This window comes from Muntiacus reevesi, chromosome 6 (assembly GCF_963930625.1).
Source record: "Muntiacus reevesi chromosome 6, mMunRee1.1, whole genome shotgun sequence".
NCBI lineage: Eukaryota > Metazoa > Chordata > Mammalia > Artiodactyla > Cervidae > Muntiacus > Muntiacus reevesi.
In genome coordinates, this window is record NC_089254.1 from 78,149,000 (window position 1) to 78,164,349 (window position 15,350).

At 38.3% G+C, this 15,350-nt stretch overlaps 1 protein-coding gene across 1 annotated transcript in view; it reads left to right on the plus strand.

The window, feature by feature from the left end:
* AMPH (amphiphysin) overlaps positions 1-15,350 on the plus strand; it is a 210,967-nt gene that overhangs the window by 97,749 nt on the left and 97,868 nt on the right. Inside the window, exon 2 of the mRNA XM_065939340.1 lies at positions 5,099-5,179. Coding sequence (XP_065795412.1) covers positions 5,099-5,179 — 81 coding nt within the window. The remainder of the gene's footprint in view (positions 1-5,098; positions 5,180-15,350) is intronic.

A 15,350-nucleotide genomic window follows, 5' to 3' on the forward strand; every position in this document is an offset into this window, starting at 1 on the left:
ACAAGCAGATTGAAGTCTTTAGGCTTGCAGACGAAGCCTTCCCATAACTTGCCCTCTGCCTAGCATGCTGGCCACATCTGCCCTAGTTCCGCTGTAGCACCCGTGCTCAAGCTGTCAAATGACCACAGTCTGGGGGACGCAGCTCGCTCTTCCGCAGCCCCTACCACAGGATTTGGCAAGCAGTCTTCAGCAAGTCAATATCAGTCAGAGATGAAAACAAACAGGCATTCTTCTCTGCCTTCTATTCACTGAGATTTGTATTCTTCTCTAGGGAAAATGTCTAACATTATACATTGATTATGGATTCAAGAATTAGAAGGTATTTGAAGTATGACTTATCCCATTCATCTTTTCAATGAATAAATTCCTTTTGTAGAACTTCTAACTCTGGGTTAAGCTCAAATAAATCTAAGACAGCGAGCTCATTCCTCCACCAACAAACTAATTTCTAGAAACACATGATAGAAATTTCCGGTGAAAACATTTTCTTGATATAGCTTTTACCTATCCATATTGGTTCTTTTTTTTTTTTTAATACCATTTATTTAATTTATTCATGTGACTGCACCAGGTCTTCATTGCGGCATGTGGGATCTTTAGTTGCCGCATGCAAACTCTTAGTTGGGGCACGGGGGATCTAGTTCCCCGACCAGGGATCGTACCTGGGCCCCCTGCATTGGGAGCGGGGAGTCTCAGGCACTGGACCACCAGGGAAGTCACTCTGTGCTGGTTCTTCATCTTGGTTTTTTATTGAGAAAAGTCCAATCTTCCTTCCTTATGTTGGTTCTCTTCAGGTATCTGAAGATAGTAGTACTTTCTCCCTGGTAATATATTAATTAAAGAATCTGCCTGAAATGCGGGACCCTGAGTGGGGAAGATCCCCTGGAGAAGCGAATAGCTGCCCTCTGCAGTATTCTTGCCTGGAGAATTCCATGCACAGAGGAGTCTGGTGGGCTGTAGTCCATGGGGTCGCCAGGGTCGGGCAGGCGACTAACACGCAGTGTACTGTGTCACATATGCCTCTTACCTTATGGGGTCAGCTCTGCCTTTCTGGGGGCCCTTTCAGCTGGCTCAAGGTTGTCTGTGTATCTTTGTGTATACCAGCTAGTCCACCACAGAGAGGCTTTCTAGCAGGGGAGCGCAGCTACTCCTATACCCCTGACTGAAGACCGAGCCTCCTCTATCGGGGATGGTTGTCCTCTTTGACCGAGCGCGCAGCTTTGGGAGGGATGCACATGGAGCGGTGAGGGAGGAAGGGGACACCTGCCTAGCCAGCCAGATCAGCCGAATCAACCCTGGTGATCAGTGGGGTGACAGATGTTGCAACCAGATCGCCCTCACATCCAACAGAGAGGCTTTCAAGACTGCTCTCCTCTTATCTCTCAGGCTTATTAGTGCAGTCTGAGATTATGTTAGATTGCTTGGCAACAGTATCACTTTGTCAACTCTTATTGACTGTCAGCTGAAATTACTCCTTATTTCTACTTAAGGGCAGAAACCATGTATTCTTAACATCCATCATGTTGTATTATAGTTGAAAGTTGAATACAAAAATCTGGTACTTAGACAATTATATTTTGACCTACATTTTATCCTTGTTACATTTCAATTGTTAAAGTTCTTTTTGTGAATCCTTATTCTCAGCATGTAACATATCCAATATCCTCCCCAGCTTTTTGCCAATGTAAGTTTAGGCCATTGATAAGTTATTTAATCAGGTTAGATAATACCTCTAATAAGAGTAGACATTTATTGAGCATTAATTATTTTCTGGGCTTCCCTGGTGGCTCAGTAGAAAAGAACCTACCTGCCAGTGCAGGAGATGTTAGTTTGATCCCTAGGTTGGGAAGATTCCCTGGAAGAGGAAATGGAAACTCATTCCAGTGTTTTTGCCAGGATAATCCCATGGATGGAGGAACCTGATGGGCTACAGTCCATGGGGTCACAAAAGAGTTGCGTCGCAAAAGAGTCGCACACAGCTCAGTGACTAAATAACAACAGCAGCAGTTATATGGTAGGCACCAAAGCTCTGCCTGTCCACGTGTATCCTTGGTAGTTTCATACAATACTGTGAAGTAGGTACTATTGATAACCCTCTCTTTACACACGAACCACTGAATCAGACATAGGTCCTAAGGGCTGCCTTTGGAAGTCTTTCTTCCAGTTGGCAGTAATTCACTCATCAGTTTCTTCTGAGGAGAATCTTTCAGCCAGTTACTAACAATCTTCTCACTTGTACTAGAATCTAATACATAAATCTCTTACATATAGGCTATCAGTATGATAAACTCCTGATTATTTATCTTTATGATTTTTTTCTGATTATTTTAGTAACATATGACCATTTAGGAAATAATGGCAAATATAGCAAATTGTAAAGAAAAATAATAATCCCTCTGAATCTTACCATCCAAGAATAACAACTGTTAACTTTAAAATACTCCATATGTATGTTTGATCATGTTTTTTATGCTTGCCAGCTTATTCCTTAGTTACAATGTCCAGTTCTTTGAAAAATTTAGTGTTTTCTGCTTTGTCTCTCAAAGAAACTCTTAACTGAGAAGAGATTATTAGTTGATAGAGTGATTATTTTCCTTTTAGTAGTTATGTTACTGGATTCGTCCAACTCTGTTTAAATAATAAATTTGCAATGAGGAATAATATATCTTTCATAATATTCATATGTCGTATTGGTTTGTGAAATGACATTGAGTAAAGTTGAGTAATTGGTAATATATGTGAGTCTATATAAATTTAAAAAAATATTTGTTTATTAATGTGAAAAGAAGGAATATTAGCATATGTTATAAACAATTAGCTTTAGGGTAGAATAAAATAATCATTTTTTACTTACATACTTAGAATAATTACTATTTACCTCCAAAGAAAATTTATTTCTTGGAAGAATCTGCAAGGACTCTGTATTGTTGGGTAAATACTTCCATACTTAGGCTTATTTAAGACGTTCTAAACTGGTCTAAGGAATTATCAATTTGTACAAAATTACATCTTTGATTTTAGGAAACAAATTAGCATAAGCTGATGTAAAACGTAGCCATTGTTGTTGTTTAGTCGCTAAGTCCTGTCTGACTCTTTTGTAATTCCATTGAATGTAGCCCACCAGGCTCCTCTGTCCGCAGGATTCTCCGGGCAAGAAAACTAGAGTGGGTTGTCATTTCCCTCTCCAAAGGGTCTTCCTCACCCAGGGACTGAACTCATGTCAGTCATCCACCTTGTCATCCAACTCACATTATCCACCTTGTGTTGGCAGGTGGATTCTTTACCACTGAATGGGCTGGGAAGCCCTAAAACTTAACTATAGAAAGTGCTTTGTTTGAATATATGTTTTAATGCCCATATGCTTATGCTTCAGGAAAATATATTTGGTAATGCTATAGGGAATACAAATTCTGAGAAGGCAATGTTTATGGAGCTTTTGTAAATTCTTAAATAAGTCAGTGTTTTAGATACTAGATTTGGGAACCTTAAATAGTGATCTCCATGTGGCTCTCAGGATCCTTCTGCTTTGGCCCAAAGTAACTTTCTGCTATGTTTCTGAGAACCATTTCTTCTGCTTCTCCTGATACCCCGTCCTGTGCTGTAGGAAAACAGAACCACTTATGCCCAGTCCATCATAATTTTTCCAGTGGTCCTTCTTAGGCTGCTTCCTTGGCTGGAATGTACTCTGCCACATTCCTTTCTGCTGGAGTTCCCAGCACATTTTTAAAGTTGTAGTTGATTACAGTGTTATATTAGTTTCTGGTATACAGCAAAGTGATTAATATATGTATATATATATTTCATATTCTTTTCCAATATGGTTTATTACAAGCACTGAATATAGTTCCCTGTGCTATACAGTAGGACCTTGTTGTTTATCTATTTTATATATGGTAGTTTGTTTCTGCTAATGCATAATTCCTAATTCATTCCTCCTCCACCCCCTTTCCCCTTTGGTATCCATGTTTGTTTCCTGTATCTATGAATCTGTTTCTGTTTGTGCTGTAAATGAGCACAAATAAAAATAAATCTGTAAATAAGTTTGTGCCTTATTTTAGATTACACATACAAGTGATGTTATATGGTATTTTCTTTCTATTATTTCACTTAGTTTGATACTCTCTAGGTCCACCCATGTTGTTGCAAATGGCATTTCTTCACTATTTTATTGCTGAGTAGCATTTCATTGTATATATGTTCCACATCTCCTTTATCCATTCATGTGTCGATGTATATTTAAGTTGCTACAATCTCTTGGCTATTGTAAATAGTGCTGCAATGAACATTGGGGTGCATGTATCTCTTTGAATTACAGTTTTGCCAAGATATGTGCCCAGGAGTGGAATTGGTGGATTCCAGCACATTTTGAATAATCTCCACCAGCATTCCCTGAAGGGATATTGCTTCTAACATCTTGTAACCCCTTCATGTTGCTTGTTACACATTGTCTTGATTTATTTGTAAACTTGCCTTGTCTACTTCATTAGATAATAAGTTTCTTAAGATTAAGTCCTGGGGCCTTGTTTTATTCATTTATATATTTCTGGATATTTTATTCATTTATATATTTCATATGGGCCTTGTGCATCCCAGGGCCGCCTTTGAGCAATTATTGAATTGAAGGGTCTACCAGGAGATGGTTGGGGGAGAACTTACCATGTACCTGGCTCCAGTAATTCTAAAACCATCCCTATGAAATAGGCTAATACTTTCCTCAAATAACTTTGGTTCATTGTTTAACAAAAAATTGAGCAACTATTATGCATCAAGCATTGTGCCAGATACTTTGGACAAAAAGACAAGGCCTGGTTTTTGTCTTTAACACATGTACAACCTACTGGAGAAAAGATATGTGAATAAATAAATATTTCAGTATAGCATGACTCTTCCTCGAGGTCATTCAGCCTTAGAGTGGTGGAACTGTGCTTAAAATCCAAGTCTGTCCAACTCCAAAGGCACTAGGCCATGATGATTCCAGAACAGAAAAACTAGCAGTGCGAAGAGGGAGATCTCCTCAGAAGAGTGAAACAATAGCCTTCTTCCACATATTGTTGAAAACATTAGTAAACAGAGCCATTTTATTTTGTTCACAAACTAGGTCCTTCAGAAGCTTGGGAAAGCTGATGAGACAAAAGATGAACAGTTTGAAGAATATGTCCAGAACTTCAAACGGCAAGAGGCAAGTACATTTATCTAGTTTCTGGAGTGGGTAATGGGTTGACTTTGTGTTTTAGTGCATAAATGAAATGCTTTGACGTTGAAAAAAGAACCCGTTCATTGAGCTTGGCATTAACTTGAGGGAGACACTGGTTAATTCTGTAGATTTTTTCTGTGTAAAGGCAAAGAGGTAGTGGGCACTGCAGGAAGAAGATTTGTGTTTTAGAATCTCAGGAGATGGAGACTTTGCTTTCCTGGAGCTCTTCAATACAGATTACTGATCTAAAGGAAAGGCGATCTTTTTAGTGATTTACATTCCACTAAATATTATCAGTATTTAAATATTTCTGGCATAATTACTTCAGTTGCTGCATGCATCAAGATCACGAATTCTCAGAAGAGATAACCTCTTCTTAAGATGGAGAAAACTGGTTCTTGGTGGATGAAAAATATTGTACTCTTTTTATGAGAATATGTCACATAAATACTGATGGTATATCTGTATATAGGATTTTATGAAGATTTTATGATTTTTAAAGACTTTATAATTTTTTTTAAAGATTTTATGAAGGAGTATGATTAGGAAAGAAATGCCTAAAATGTTTCCTAAAGGGCGGTGATAATGAAAAAAGGTTGAAAAACGCAATTTGTGACATTTGTTCCTTTCTTAGGTGCTGCGTGCTTAACAGTAGTAATAGGATTGCTCAGTCGCTCAGTCGTGTCCGACCCTTTGCCACCCCATGGACTGTACCCTGCCAGGCTCCTCTGTTCATCGGATCTCCCTGACAAGAATACTGGACCGGGTTGCCATTTTCTTCTCCAGTGTTTAACAGACATGTGAATAAATAAGCTATTTTAAAAATTATTTGTTTATATCTCCAGGGCTTGATATGTGGCTAGCATATCACCTGTAGAGAGCATGCGTTAGGAAAAGGAAGCAGGGTCCTCTCAGGTTAGAAAATTCAATTCAGAGTTGGGCTGCAACAACCAACTTTGGAAAATGGGGTTTGGACGTGAGGACAATGTAAGGACATGGGTTTATTTCCCTGCTTTTATTGTAGCCACCAATGTCTACAGATGAAATTGTGGCTTCAGAGATAAGTATGCATGGCGTCAGTGATGACAACTTAGCAGTGGAAAATCAGCACTGGGTTTCTGTCACTCCCTTTGCTTCTGTTTTTAGACCCTTGACCCTGGAGGTTTCTTTTTTTTCCACTTGTGTATCAGAGTTTTTGACTGCATTCTAACTGGAGGCAGGCTGTTTCTTTTCCTTACCCACAGGGGATATAAAATCCAGCAGGTAGGACCAGGTAGACTAGTCTTCACCAAAGCACATTCCTGAATGTCTCCAATTTCATTCTAAGGCTAAAGGTTGGACAGATGGGAACTCAATTTAATATGAATGACAGTGATCTCATTCTATCTGAAAATGTGGAAAGAGAGAGGGGAGTTGGAGAAGAAAGCAGTGATAGAGAGAAAACTAGTTCTTGTTCAAATCACTAAATTTTATAGAGAACTTTGGATTTATGACGGTAGAAGAGAGAATTCTTAGAAAAATGTTGGATTTTGGCCCATAGAAGAAGGTGCCCTCCAGTCTCCTCTGGGAGAACAGATTCTCCATGCTTCCTTACGTCCGCATTTGGTGAGTTCTCTTAGACTTTTCATGCATTAAGAGTGCTCGTGCAGATTATTGACTTGGATGGCAGCAACTTTCCCATAGATAAACTTGTCAATCAGTGCTCTTGTTACTTTGCAGGGAGGTCCCCAATGTCTGCTTGAAGGGATTGAATTTGAATAGAAGAAGTGACTGTGTTTATAGTTTTTCCTACTTGAGGATTACACTCTGCTTTGAAATTTGGTCTTCCTGTCTAGTGTGTCCCTGTGGAGCTAATTAGTTCTCTGCTGTTAGATTTTTTTTCTCTATCCCTTTTATTATAGTATGATATTTTAGCACCCCAGAAGGCTGAACTTGGGGAACATGAAGTTCAAGAATGCATTTATGTAAGGTAGTACTTTGCATTTTCCAACTCTAGTGAATTTTTATTGTTCTTTTTGGACTTTGTTGACTGAACAAGGTGAGGACTATTTTTTCTCTAAGGTATTAGAGAAAAGTGCAGTTGGCTAAATCATCAACTTCTATCAGTTTAATACTGCTCTGCCATCTATTCCTGTCACTGTAAACATTATCAAATATTGTGGAGCCAATAGTAAGTATGCTGTCTTTCTTGAAGAACAGCACCTAAGTTCTGGCAAGATCATTAGCAGATTTCAGGATATAGGTAAAACTTCAACATTTAGGGAAACTTGATCAAGCAATTCTACTTTATAAGAATAAAACGAGCAGAATGGAAATGTAGGAATAGTATTTCTCAGGGAGTCTCCTGACACTATTTGGTTCCCTTTGGAAATACTCTTGCATCAAAACCATCTTGCATTTGTCAGTGCTCATTTTGATATTTTTTGTTTTAACCAGAAAGAGTAAATTATAGTCATTTTCATGCCACTAGGAGGGAGGGAACCTTAACCTTGTTGGTAGATAGAGGGAGAAAAGGAAAAAAGGAGGGAGTGGGAGGAAGTTGAGGAGATAGGTTTCTTAATCTTCTATAAAAATGTATTAAAGTTTGGGAAGAATGGCTGAAGACTGAATTTATTAATACCCTAGAGGGAAAAAAATGTGTCCCTTTAATCCCCAGTACATATTGGTGACCACTTCCCATCTTCTGCATATGCTGAAAAAGACATAGTCCTTGTATAGAAACATTAACCAAGGATGAAGGATCTATCAAGATTGTGGTGACCTCTGCAAAGCCTACTATTTTTAGTATTAACATGAATCATTATTCTAAAGGCAGAAGGCATTATCTTTAAAGATTTTTTGATGTGGACCATTTTTGACATTTTTATTGAATTTATTTACAATATTGTTTCTTGTTTATGTTTGGGGTTTTTGGCCATGAGACAGGTGGGATTTTAACTCCCAGATTAAGCAAAATCTTAACCACTGGACTGCCAGGGAAGTTCCCAAAGGCATTATCTTACAGCGGCATTCACTGAGGACATTGACCTAGGAAATCTAGATTTGTTTTTTTCTGTGTATATATATTTCAAATCCAAAAAGATATTATGTATAGTATAAGGTGAACTTTTTTTTTTTTGGATTGGTGCGTTATATTATAGTCATCTGACCATACTCAATTAGCATTACATCAGTAGTAGACTACTAAAATGTTCTAGAAAGTATTCAAACATTTTGGGCTTGCTTTTAAATTCTCTTGAAGAAAATCATAAAAGTCCTTATAGTAATTCATATATTCCCTGCTCGTTCATGGTGGAAATGGGTCTGTATTTGAGCTTGAGGCTTAGCTTTTATCTTTTTCCAGCTTCCAATTCTCTTTTTAATGCCAGACTTATTTTCCTAAAAGTTATTTGATTTGTGTTAGCCCAAAAGCCTGGTTGAAGGGTCTGTGCATATGCTCTCATTGTTCACTGCACTCTGCGTTGTCATGGATTTTGTGGTCTAGATTTTATGAACAGCTCAGTTAGGACAGGGAGGAAGGGAGAGGAAGGTCCAGCAAATGGGAATCAAGTGAACCACTCCCACCCCCTGAGAACTCAGGGCTTTCCATGGACAAGTGGTACCCAGCAGGAAGAATGAGATGTGACTTTACCCTTTCCTTTCCAGAGGGTTTATTTTGTTTCCTTTCTTACCAGCACTACTGACCAATAGCAGAAATGACTGTTGTGAATGTTGGGTGCTTTCCCGTCGGTTCCCCGGAGTGCCTGCTCACGGCTGTGTTAAGGAATCCAGAGTAGGTCCCCAAGTAAAAGAAAGGTCTTTGGGTTCTCTCCTTCCTGTTCGTACACTTGTCAACTAAGATACCATGCTTGTGGCCGATGTGCAGATTACAACAAAATAATAACCCTGGGGCTGGTGGGGCCCAGATAACCAGCTTTGATCACATTTCAGCGAGTACAGATGTGGGAGCCCTAATGGAGGCACAATCTGAAATTAGACCTTCTCATACAGAGGGGAAGGGAATCTCACTTCTGTTCCCATTTTCACGGCTTCTCAGTCCCCACTGAAATTCCGTGTAGCTCTCCATGCCCACCACCAGGTGCCGGCCTATTTGGTGTAACACAGATGAGGAAGGGGAGAGATATTGGGACGCTGAAATCTCTCCAGTTTGGAGGATCCACAGCCAGCGATTCTGTTGTTAGGATAATCCATTGTCTGGAAGCTAAAGTCACGTCTTCATACTGATCTCTCCTCTGCCCAGGGGCCCTATGTGGCTGCTTTCATCTTTTTCTCTGCACAGAATCTAGTGCTTTGCACATAAGCCTTAAAACATTTGTCAGACTTAAATCTGAATTAGTGACAGAAATGATCATTTGGAGCATGTTCCTAGAGCACATTTTTATTTCTGGAATGGAAGAAGTGTTGAATAGTGTGTGAATATTTGTAAGCAGTTTCATGACACTTTTTAGGACATATGTCCATAAATAATTAAAAATTACAGAATAGAAGTTTGAAAAAAAGAAAGTCAATATGAAATGTATTCCTACAGTGTGTTAATGTGTGGATAAAATTTTTATTTATGGCAAGCCACACTTACATTCTGAAAAATTCTGTGATTTTCTTGAGCAGATATCCTAGAACTATTTCTTTGTAACACAGGTAACCATAATATAAAAAGGAATAATTGGTTGTTCTTATGTCTGATGGTGTTATTTAGGGCCTGCCTGCTAACTTCCAAGCTGTTCTTCCACTTTCTCCACTGCAAATGCTTTGTTATGATTGTACTATCCTTGCCTGCCCTGCCATCTCCATATGTTTAAGTCCTACCTTTGCTTAAGGTCAACTTACAAGATATTTCTTACCTAATGTCTGTCCAGTTTCCTCAGCCAGTTTCTTTCTTTCTCTGTGTACTCCAGAGTACATTTTTTTTTTTTTTTTTGGTAGCTTACCCAATAACTCTTGTTCCATTTTTTTTTTAGTATGACAGTTATTTTAGGTGTACATCTATATCCTCATTAGGTTATAAAATGTTTAAAGGAAAGCAACCTGTTGCAGTCATTAAAGAAATCTATGTTCTCTAGCACCTGCTAGGTGCTTGGTCAGTATATCTCTCCTGGTCACACATATCTCTGTATTCACCTTTTGTCTTAGATTTTACATGCCTCCTCCCTCATTCAATATCAAAGCCTCCCTTCATTGTCATCTACTTTATCTCTTTGATCCTAATTTTTGGCAGCAAATAGCCCTTGGAGAGTGTCTCACATTGCCTGGACTTGATTCTAACCTGAGTTATCAAGACTAGAGAAAGGCTCTGGTCCCCTCTCTGGATTTTGAAGCTGCCCTAGTTCCATGCTGCTCCATAATTACCAGCTGGTATGTACAGTGTTTTCCGTCTTCTAAGAGCTTTATTTTCTTTTAGTCACAGTGTAGTAAGTCATTATTATTATGCAGAATGTTATTCAGTCCTTGAATTCCAGTTACATTCTCCAATTTGTAGTTATTTTTTCATGTATTGTGTTTTAGAGCAAGCTCACTATTCTGTGATTAGATAATATTTTGACTGTAGGCATTAATATATTTCCAGGTGGTACCAGTGTTAAAGAACACACCTGCCAATGCGGGAGATGTAAGGAACATAGGTTTGATCCCTGGGTCAGGAAGATACCCTGGAGAAGGAAATGGCAACCTACTCCAGTATTCTTGCGCGGAGAATCCCATGGACAGAGGAGCCTTGTGGGCTGCCATCCATGGGGTTGCAAAGAGTCGGACACAACTGAAGCGACTTAGCTTATCAATTCATTAATTGCTACCAGTTAATTTCTTCCAAGCAACTTATGAGAGAATTGTTGAGTCTTGTTGCTTGCGTTTATACTTGGTTTCCATTGAATTTGCACTCAACAATTGCACAATATATTTTAAGAAAATTCATGTATGTCTCTGTCTCTGGAAATAAAGTTTACTGCTTTTTCTGGTTAACTCCAAGTTTCTGTGAGAATTCCATAATACTGAAAGCCATCTTAGTGTGCAAATATTTTCCAAAATTTAAAATATTTCTTCTTAGTAACAACTTTTGAGGGAGTTTCTTGGTTATTTGATTGATCATAGCCTGTGGGTACATGTTTAGAAAAATAATATATAACTGTGTCAATATCTGGCCTGCCTGCTGTGGTGAGTTTAACAGTTCTAACTAGGCAGTCTATCTCCTTGAACACACAATAGAGTAACTCTGATCCAAAAGATCAGAGTAGAGATCTATATAAACTCAAGTTAGTTGGCTTAAGGGAAATACATGGAAAATGGTACATGTAATTGCTACCTAGCTTTCTAATTTTACTTTGTTGAAAGGCAAAAGGTATTTGATTTGGTTTTCAGATCATAGATGCTCTTGAGGATGCTGACAAGGGTAGCTGGAAATTGGGCCATGAATCTTGAATAAAACTGTGGAAGCTGAGATGTCCTCTTTGATGTCTCTCTTCCTTCTGTGTACCACCCACTACTGCCCAGAAATGTGATTTCAAAATGCACTCAATCTCCTGTCTATCTTGTATCTTTTGCATGAAGATTTGCAAAAGAAATTTTTAAAAATGAAGAAATCAGTTTATGAAATCAATGCTAGTTTCTTAATGAGAGCTCCTGTAACTACAAAGAGCTCAAAGCAAGGAAGCAAAAAATGTATGTTCCTGAGATCCTGCTGCTTTTACCTTTGAAAAACTCTCATCTTCCAACTGAACCGGAACCTGAACTTGTTAGAATAGAGCACTATTTCTTAGTAAACCAAGAGTGCCTGGAGTGCCACTTTGATCATAAGTGGATTCAGACATTATTAGTCATCTGTTCATCAAGTTGCTGATTATGACTCCATTAAATCTCATCTCCTTGATAATCTAATTATCTTCTCAGTTTCAAAAATGATCACAAAATGTACTCACACGACTTTTAAGATTGAGTTAACCTGTCTGAACTCTGAGAAATTGAGCCAATTTTAATTTTGATGTGTTACTTAGCCTTTTCAGGAGAAAAAATAATGTCAGTAAAGGACAAAAATAATAATGTAACTCTGGGAACTTCTATAGGTTCATGATCACAGGTGAACAGATGGGACTTACTGTTGTGAAATCCCAATTTTTGAAGTTATATCTCTTCAGATCCAGGTTTTATACATCTGTTAGTGCTGTTGGCCTTCCACTTGGACTCCTTTTTAATCACCAACTGACAGTTTCTACGTTAAAAAGGATATTTAATAAAAATTTTTCTGTCTTGTGGATGCTGCTTGCTTTTTTTCCTATTTTTAAAACAAAAGTACCTCTAAATATAAATCAGAATTACATTTACCATATTTTAACAAGTCAATTCAACAAAACATTGCTCTATTAATAGGTATTACATACCTGTTACCTTAAGATGTTTAGCTAGACCTGTATAATCTTGCAAATAAAATGCACTGGATTTGATTTTGCAAGTACACTCAGGGACCCAGTGGTATATATTCCCTGAACAAAGGTGTCATGCACATGGTATTATAGTATGGGGCATGGTGCCCCTGAATTTATAGACACTGTTGCCATGAGTTTAGTTAATTCATTCTGTGAATTGTATATACAATCTGGTAAAATTAATGTCTCATGTTTGTCTTTTTTCTTTCAGGCAAAAGTAACTGGGCAAAGTGAGCTAACAAAATTTTACCTCTGTATTGGCTCCTGAAGTCCTAGGCATAAATATATATAGTATCTTTTTAGTGCTTTGGAATTTAATGTACCTAAACAGTAAAAGACATGACACTAATCTTCAAATGTTATTCATCATAGCTTAATGCAGTCCTGTTTTTAAGCACAATGCCCAGAGACAGTTTGCCATAGTTGTAGGACTTTGAGACACTATTTTTGTGTGTTGGTCTGTGGTAGCTTTCCTTACCAGGAACCTGGATCAACTTGTAGGAAATCTGTCTGTAACACTGCTTTGCGCTTACCAAAGTGCAGTAGGAAACTTTGACGTGGTAGCCTTTACAGTTGATCATTTGATACTGCATAGATTAATTCTTGAAAGTTTAAGAACAGCTGAGTCTGGGAGCTGTCCGGGGTGCTGAAGAGAGACTTATGTGAGAACTGCCCAAGAGCCCAACCTGTATGGATCTGGACGCCCTTCTCTGCCCTCCCCTCCCCTGAAGACATATAAACAAATAATTAAGAAACTGGTGTTTCTGAGGACCAATCTGATGTAAAACAACTTGGAAACACATTTAATTAGATATGGAATGTAATTTCTTTGTATTGGGTAACAGAGATACCTGAAACCTTCTATGGTGGTGTGCCTGCCGCATTCTTTCTCCAGCTATTTAATTAGATTTTATACTTCAGTCTAATCCTTAGAGGCAGATTACCATGTGCTCACAGGACTAGGGGAAGAAAGCAACAGCTTCAAGAGACCACTTAGCAAGAGAAAAAGGGGAATTTTCTTTTTAAACGAGGCGATGATTCTCAGACCTTTGTAAGCTTTTAAAACCATGAATACTTTTGCTTGCCTATTAATTCTTGGTGACTTCATGATGAAACCCAAAATGACCCTGGTTATTTTCCAGGACAGCCAGGAAACAGAAGACTGGGGAGACAGCTTCCTTCTCTCCAGCCCTGTGAGGGTGTGACACCCAAGGGAGGGAGTGGGTGGAAGCTGCTTTAATGAGGAGGGAGAAACAAGTCACCCCCTCAGGCTGTGTGGGAAGAAAGTGAGGCCTGGGGGACCTTCTGGGCTTGAGAGGCAGCTGCTTCTGACACTGATAAATGATTCATTTGAAAAAAATGAAGAACCTCTGAGTAACACCAAGGCCATGTTATTATACTATATGCCAGGTGGGTGGTGAATCCTTCTTGGATCTTTTTCCAAATAGGAGTATTAGTAGGCAATGCAGACAACTTAATTATAATAAGATTCTCTTGCCCATAAACCCTGAGGAGAGTGTGACCAAGAGTTAGAATAATAACTTTATCTTGTCCTGTTGATAACAATATTAAGAAATAGCAGGGAAAATTCTCAAGGTTGTGGAATTTTGAATCTCTTTTCTGTACACATAAACATGCACAAAGATAATTCAAGGATGAATTACTGAAATGGAAATTTTCAGAGGAATGTGGGATGAACTTTAGATTCAGTGAAATCTTAGCAGTGCTATAAGAATTTATTTCTCATTTAAACCTTACCTGTGATTCAGATAGAATAATGATGCAAGAATTTTATTATGCAATAGGTTTTGTGCAAAAGAACTACTCTGTGACATATTGTAGGTGAAAAATTTCTCTCTAGAGACTTATACTTTTTTGACTCAGGCAGAACTTTATATGAAATTCAGTGTGGTTATTACCAAATGCTTTATGAACCTTAATACTCATGGGGAAAATTAGGAGTGTTAATAATTGGAGAAGAATAAAGTTATTTAAATTAGCTTCCAGTTTATCTAGTTAAATTGAACTCATCTAGTTAAGCCATTATTATATAGTTTGAACTTTCTTCCATGCACAATATTTAACATTTCTCCTGGGATTCTTAATTTATTAAAAAAATTTTTTATTAACCCCCTTGGGCTAGATGAATTCAGCGTATAGATTAGAACCTGAATATTTCATTGTCCTTCTAGTGCTCAAAGAAAAGGCAGAGACTTAGTAGTGGACTTAATTTGACATGCTTTATTCCTTAAATATTTGGGGAAAGAATGCCCTTCCACACTGTTCTTTTATTGTTTCCAGGTACTCTCGGCAGTCGTGGTAACTCAGAACCACCATTTACTCTAGTTGGCTTTGTATTACTTCCTGCAGGGAGAGCATCCTTCTGGGTGAGACATGAGGCCTGCCTTAGCTAAGTGCTTCTTGCATTTTTCTAGGGAAGGAGCAGAACAGCAGTAGAGCAGAGCCCAAAAGCAGATGTCTGGAGACAGGAGACATCTGTGAAGTTCTGTTTCATCTCTGTGCAGTTTTTCATTCTACATCATAACAAGGTGGCTTCGTGGTGGCAAAGTCATGATTTATCTTTTAGCTTCCTTCAACCTCAATAAATGGATGTTCCACAGAGATGTTTTAGGTTTATTTTGTGGCTATAAGTGACCTAGACAAACCATTAAGTACCCCCAAACTCTACACTTAACTTATTTTGAAAAATGTGGCCTTAGGGGAGTCATACCTTCCTAATTGCC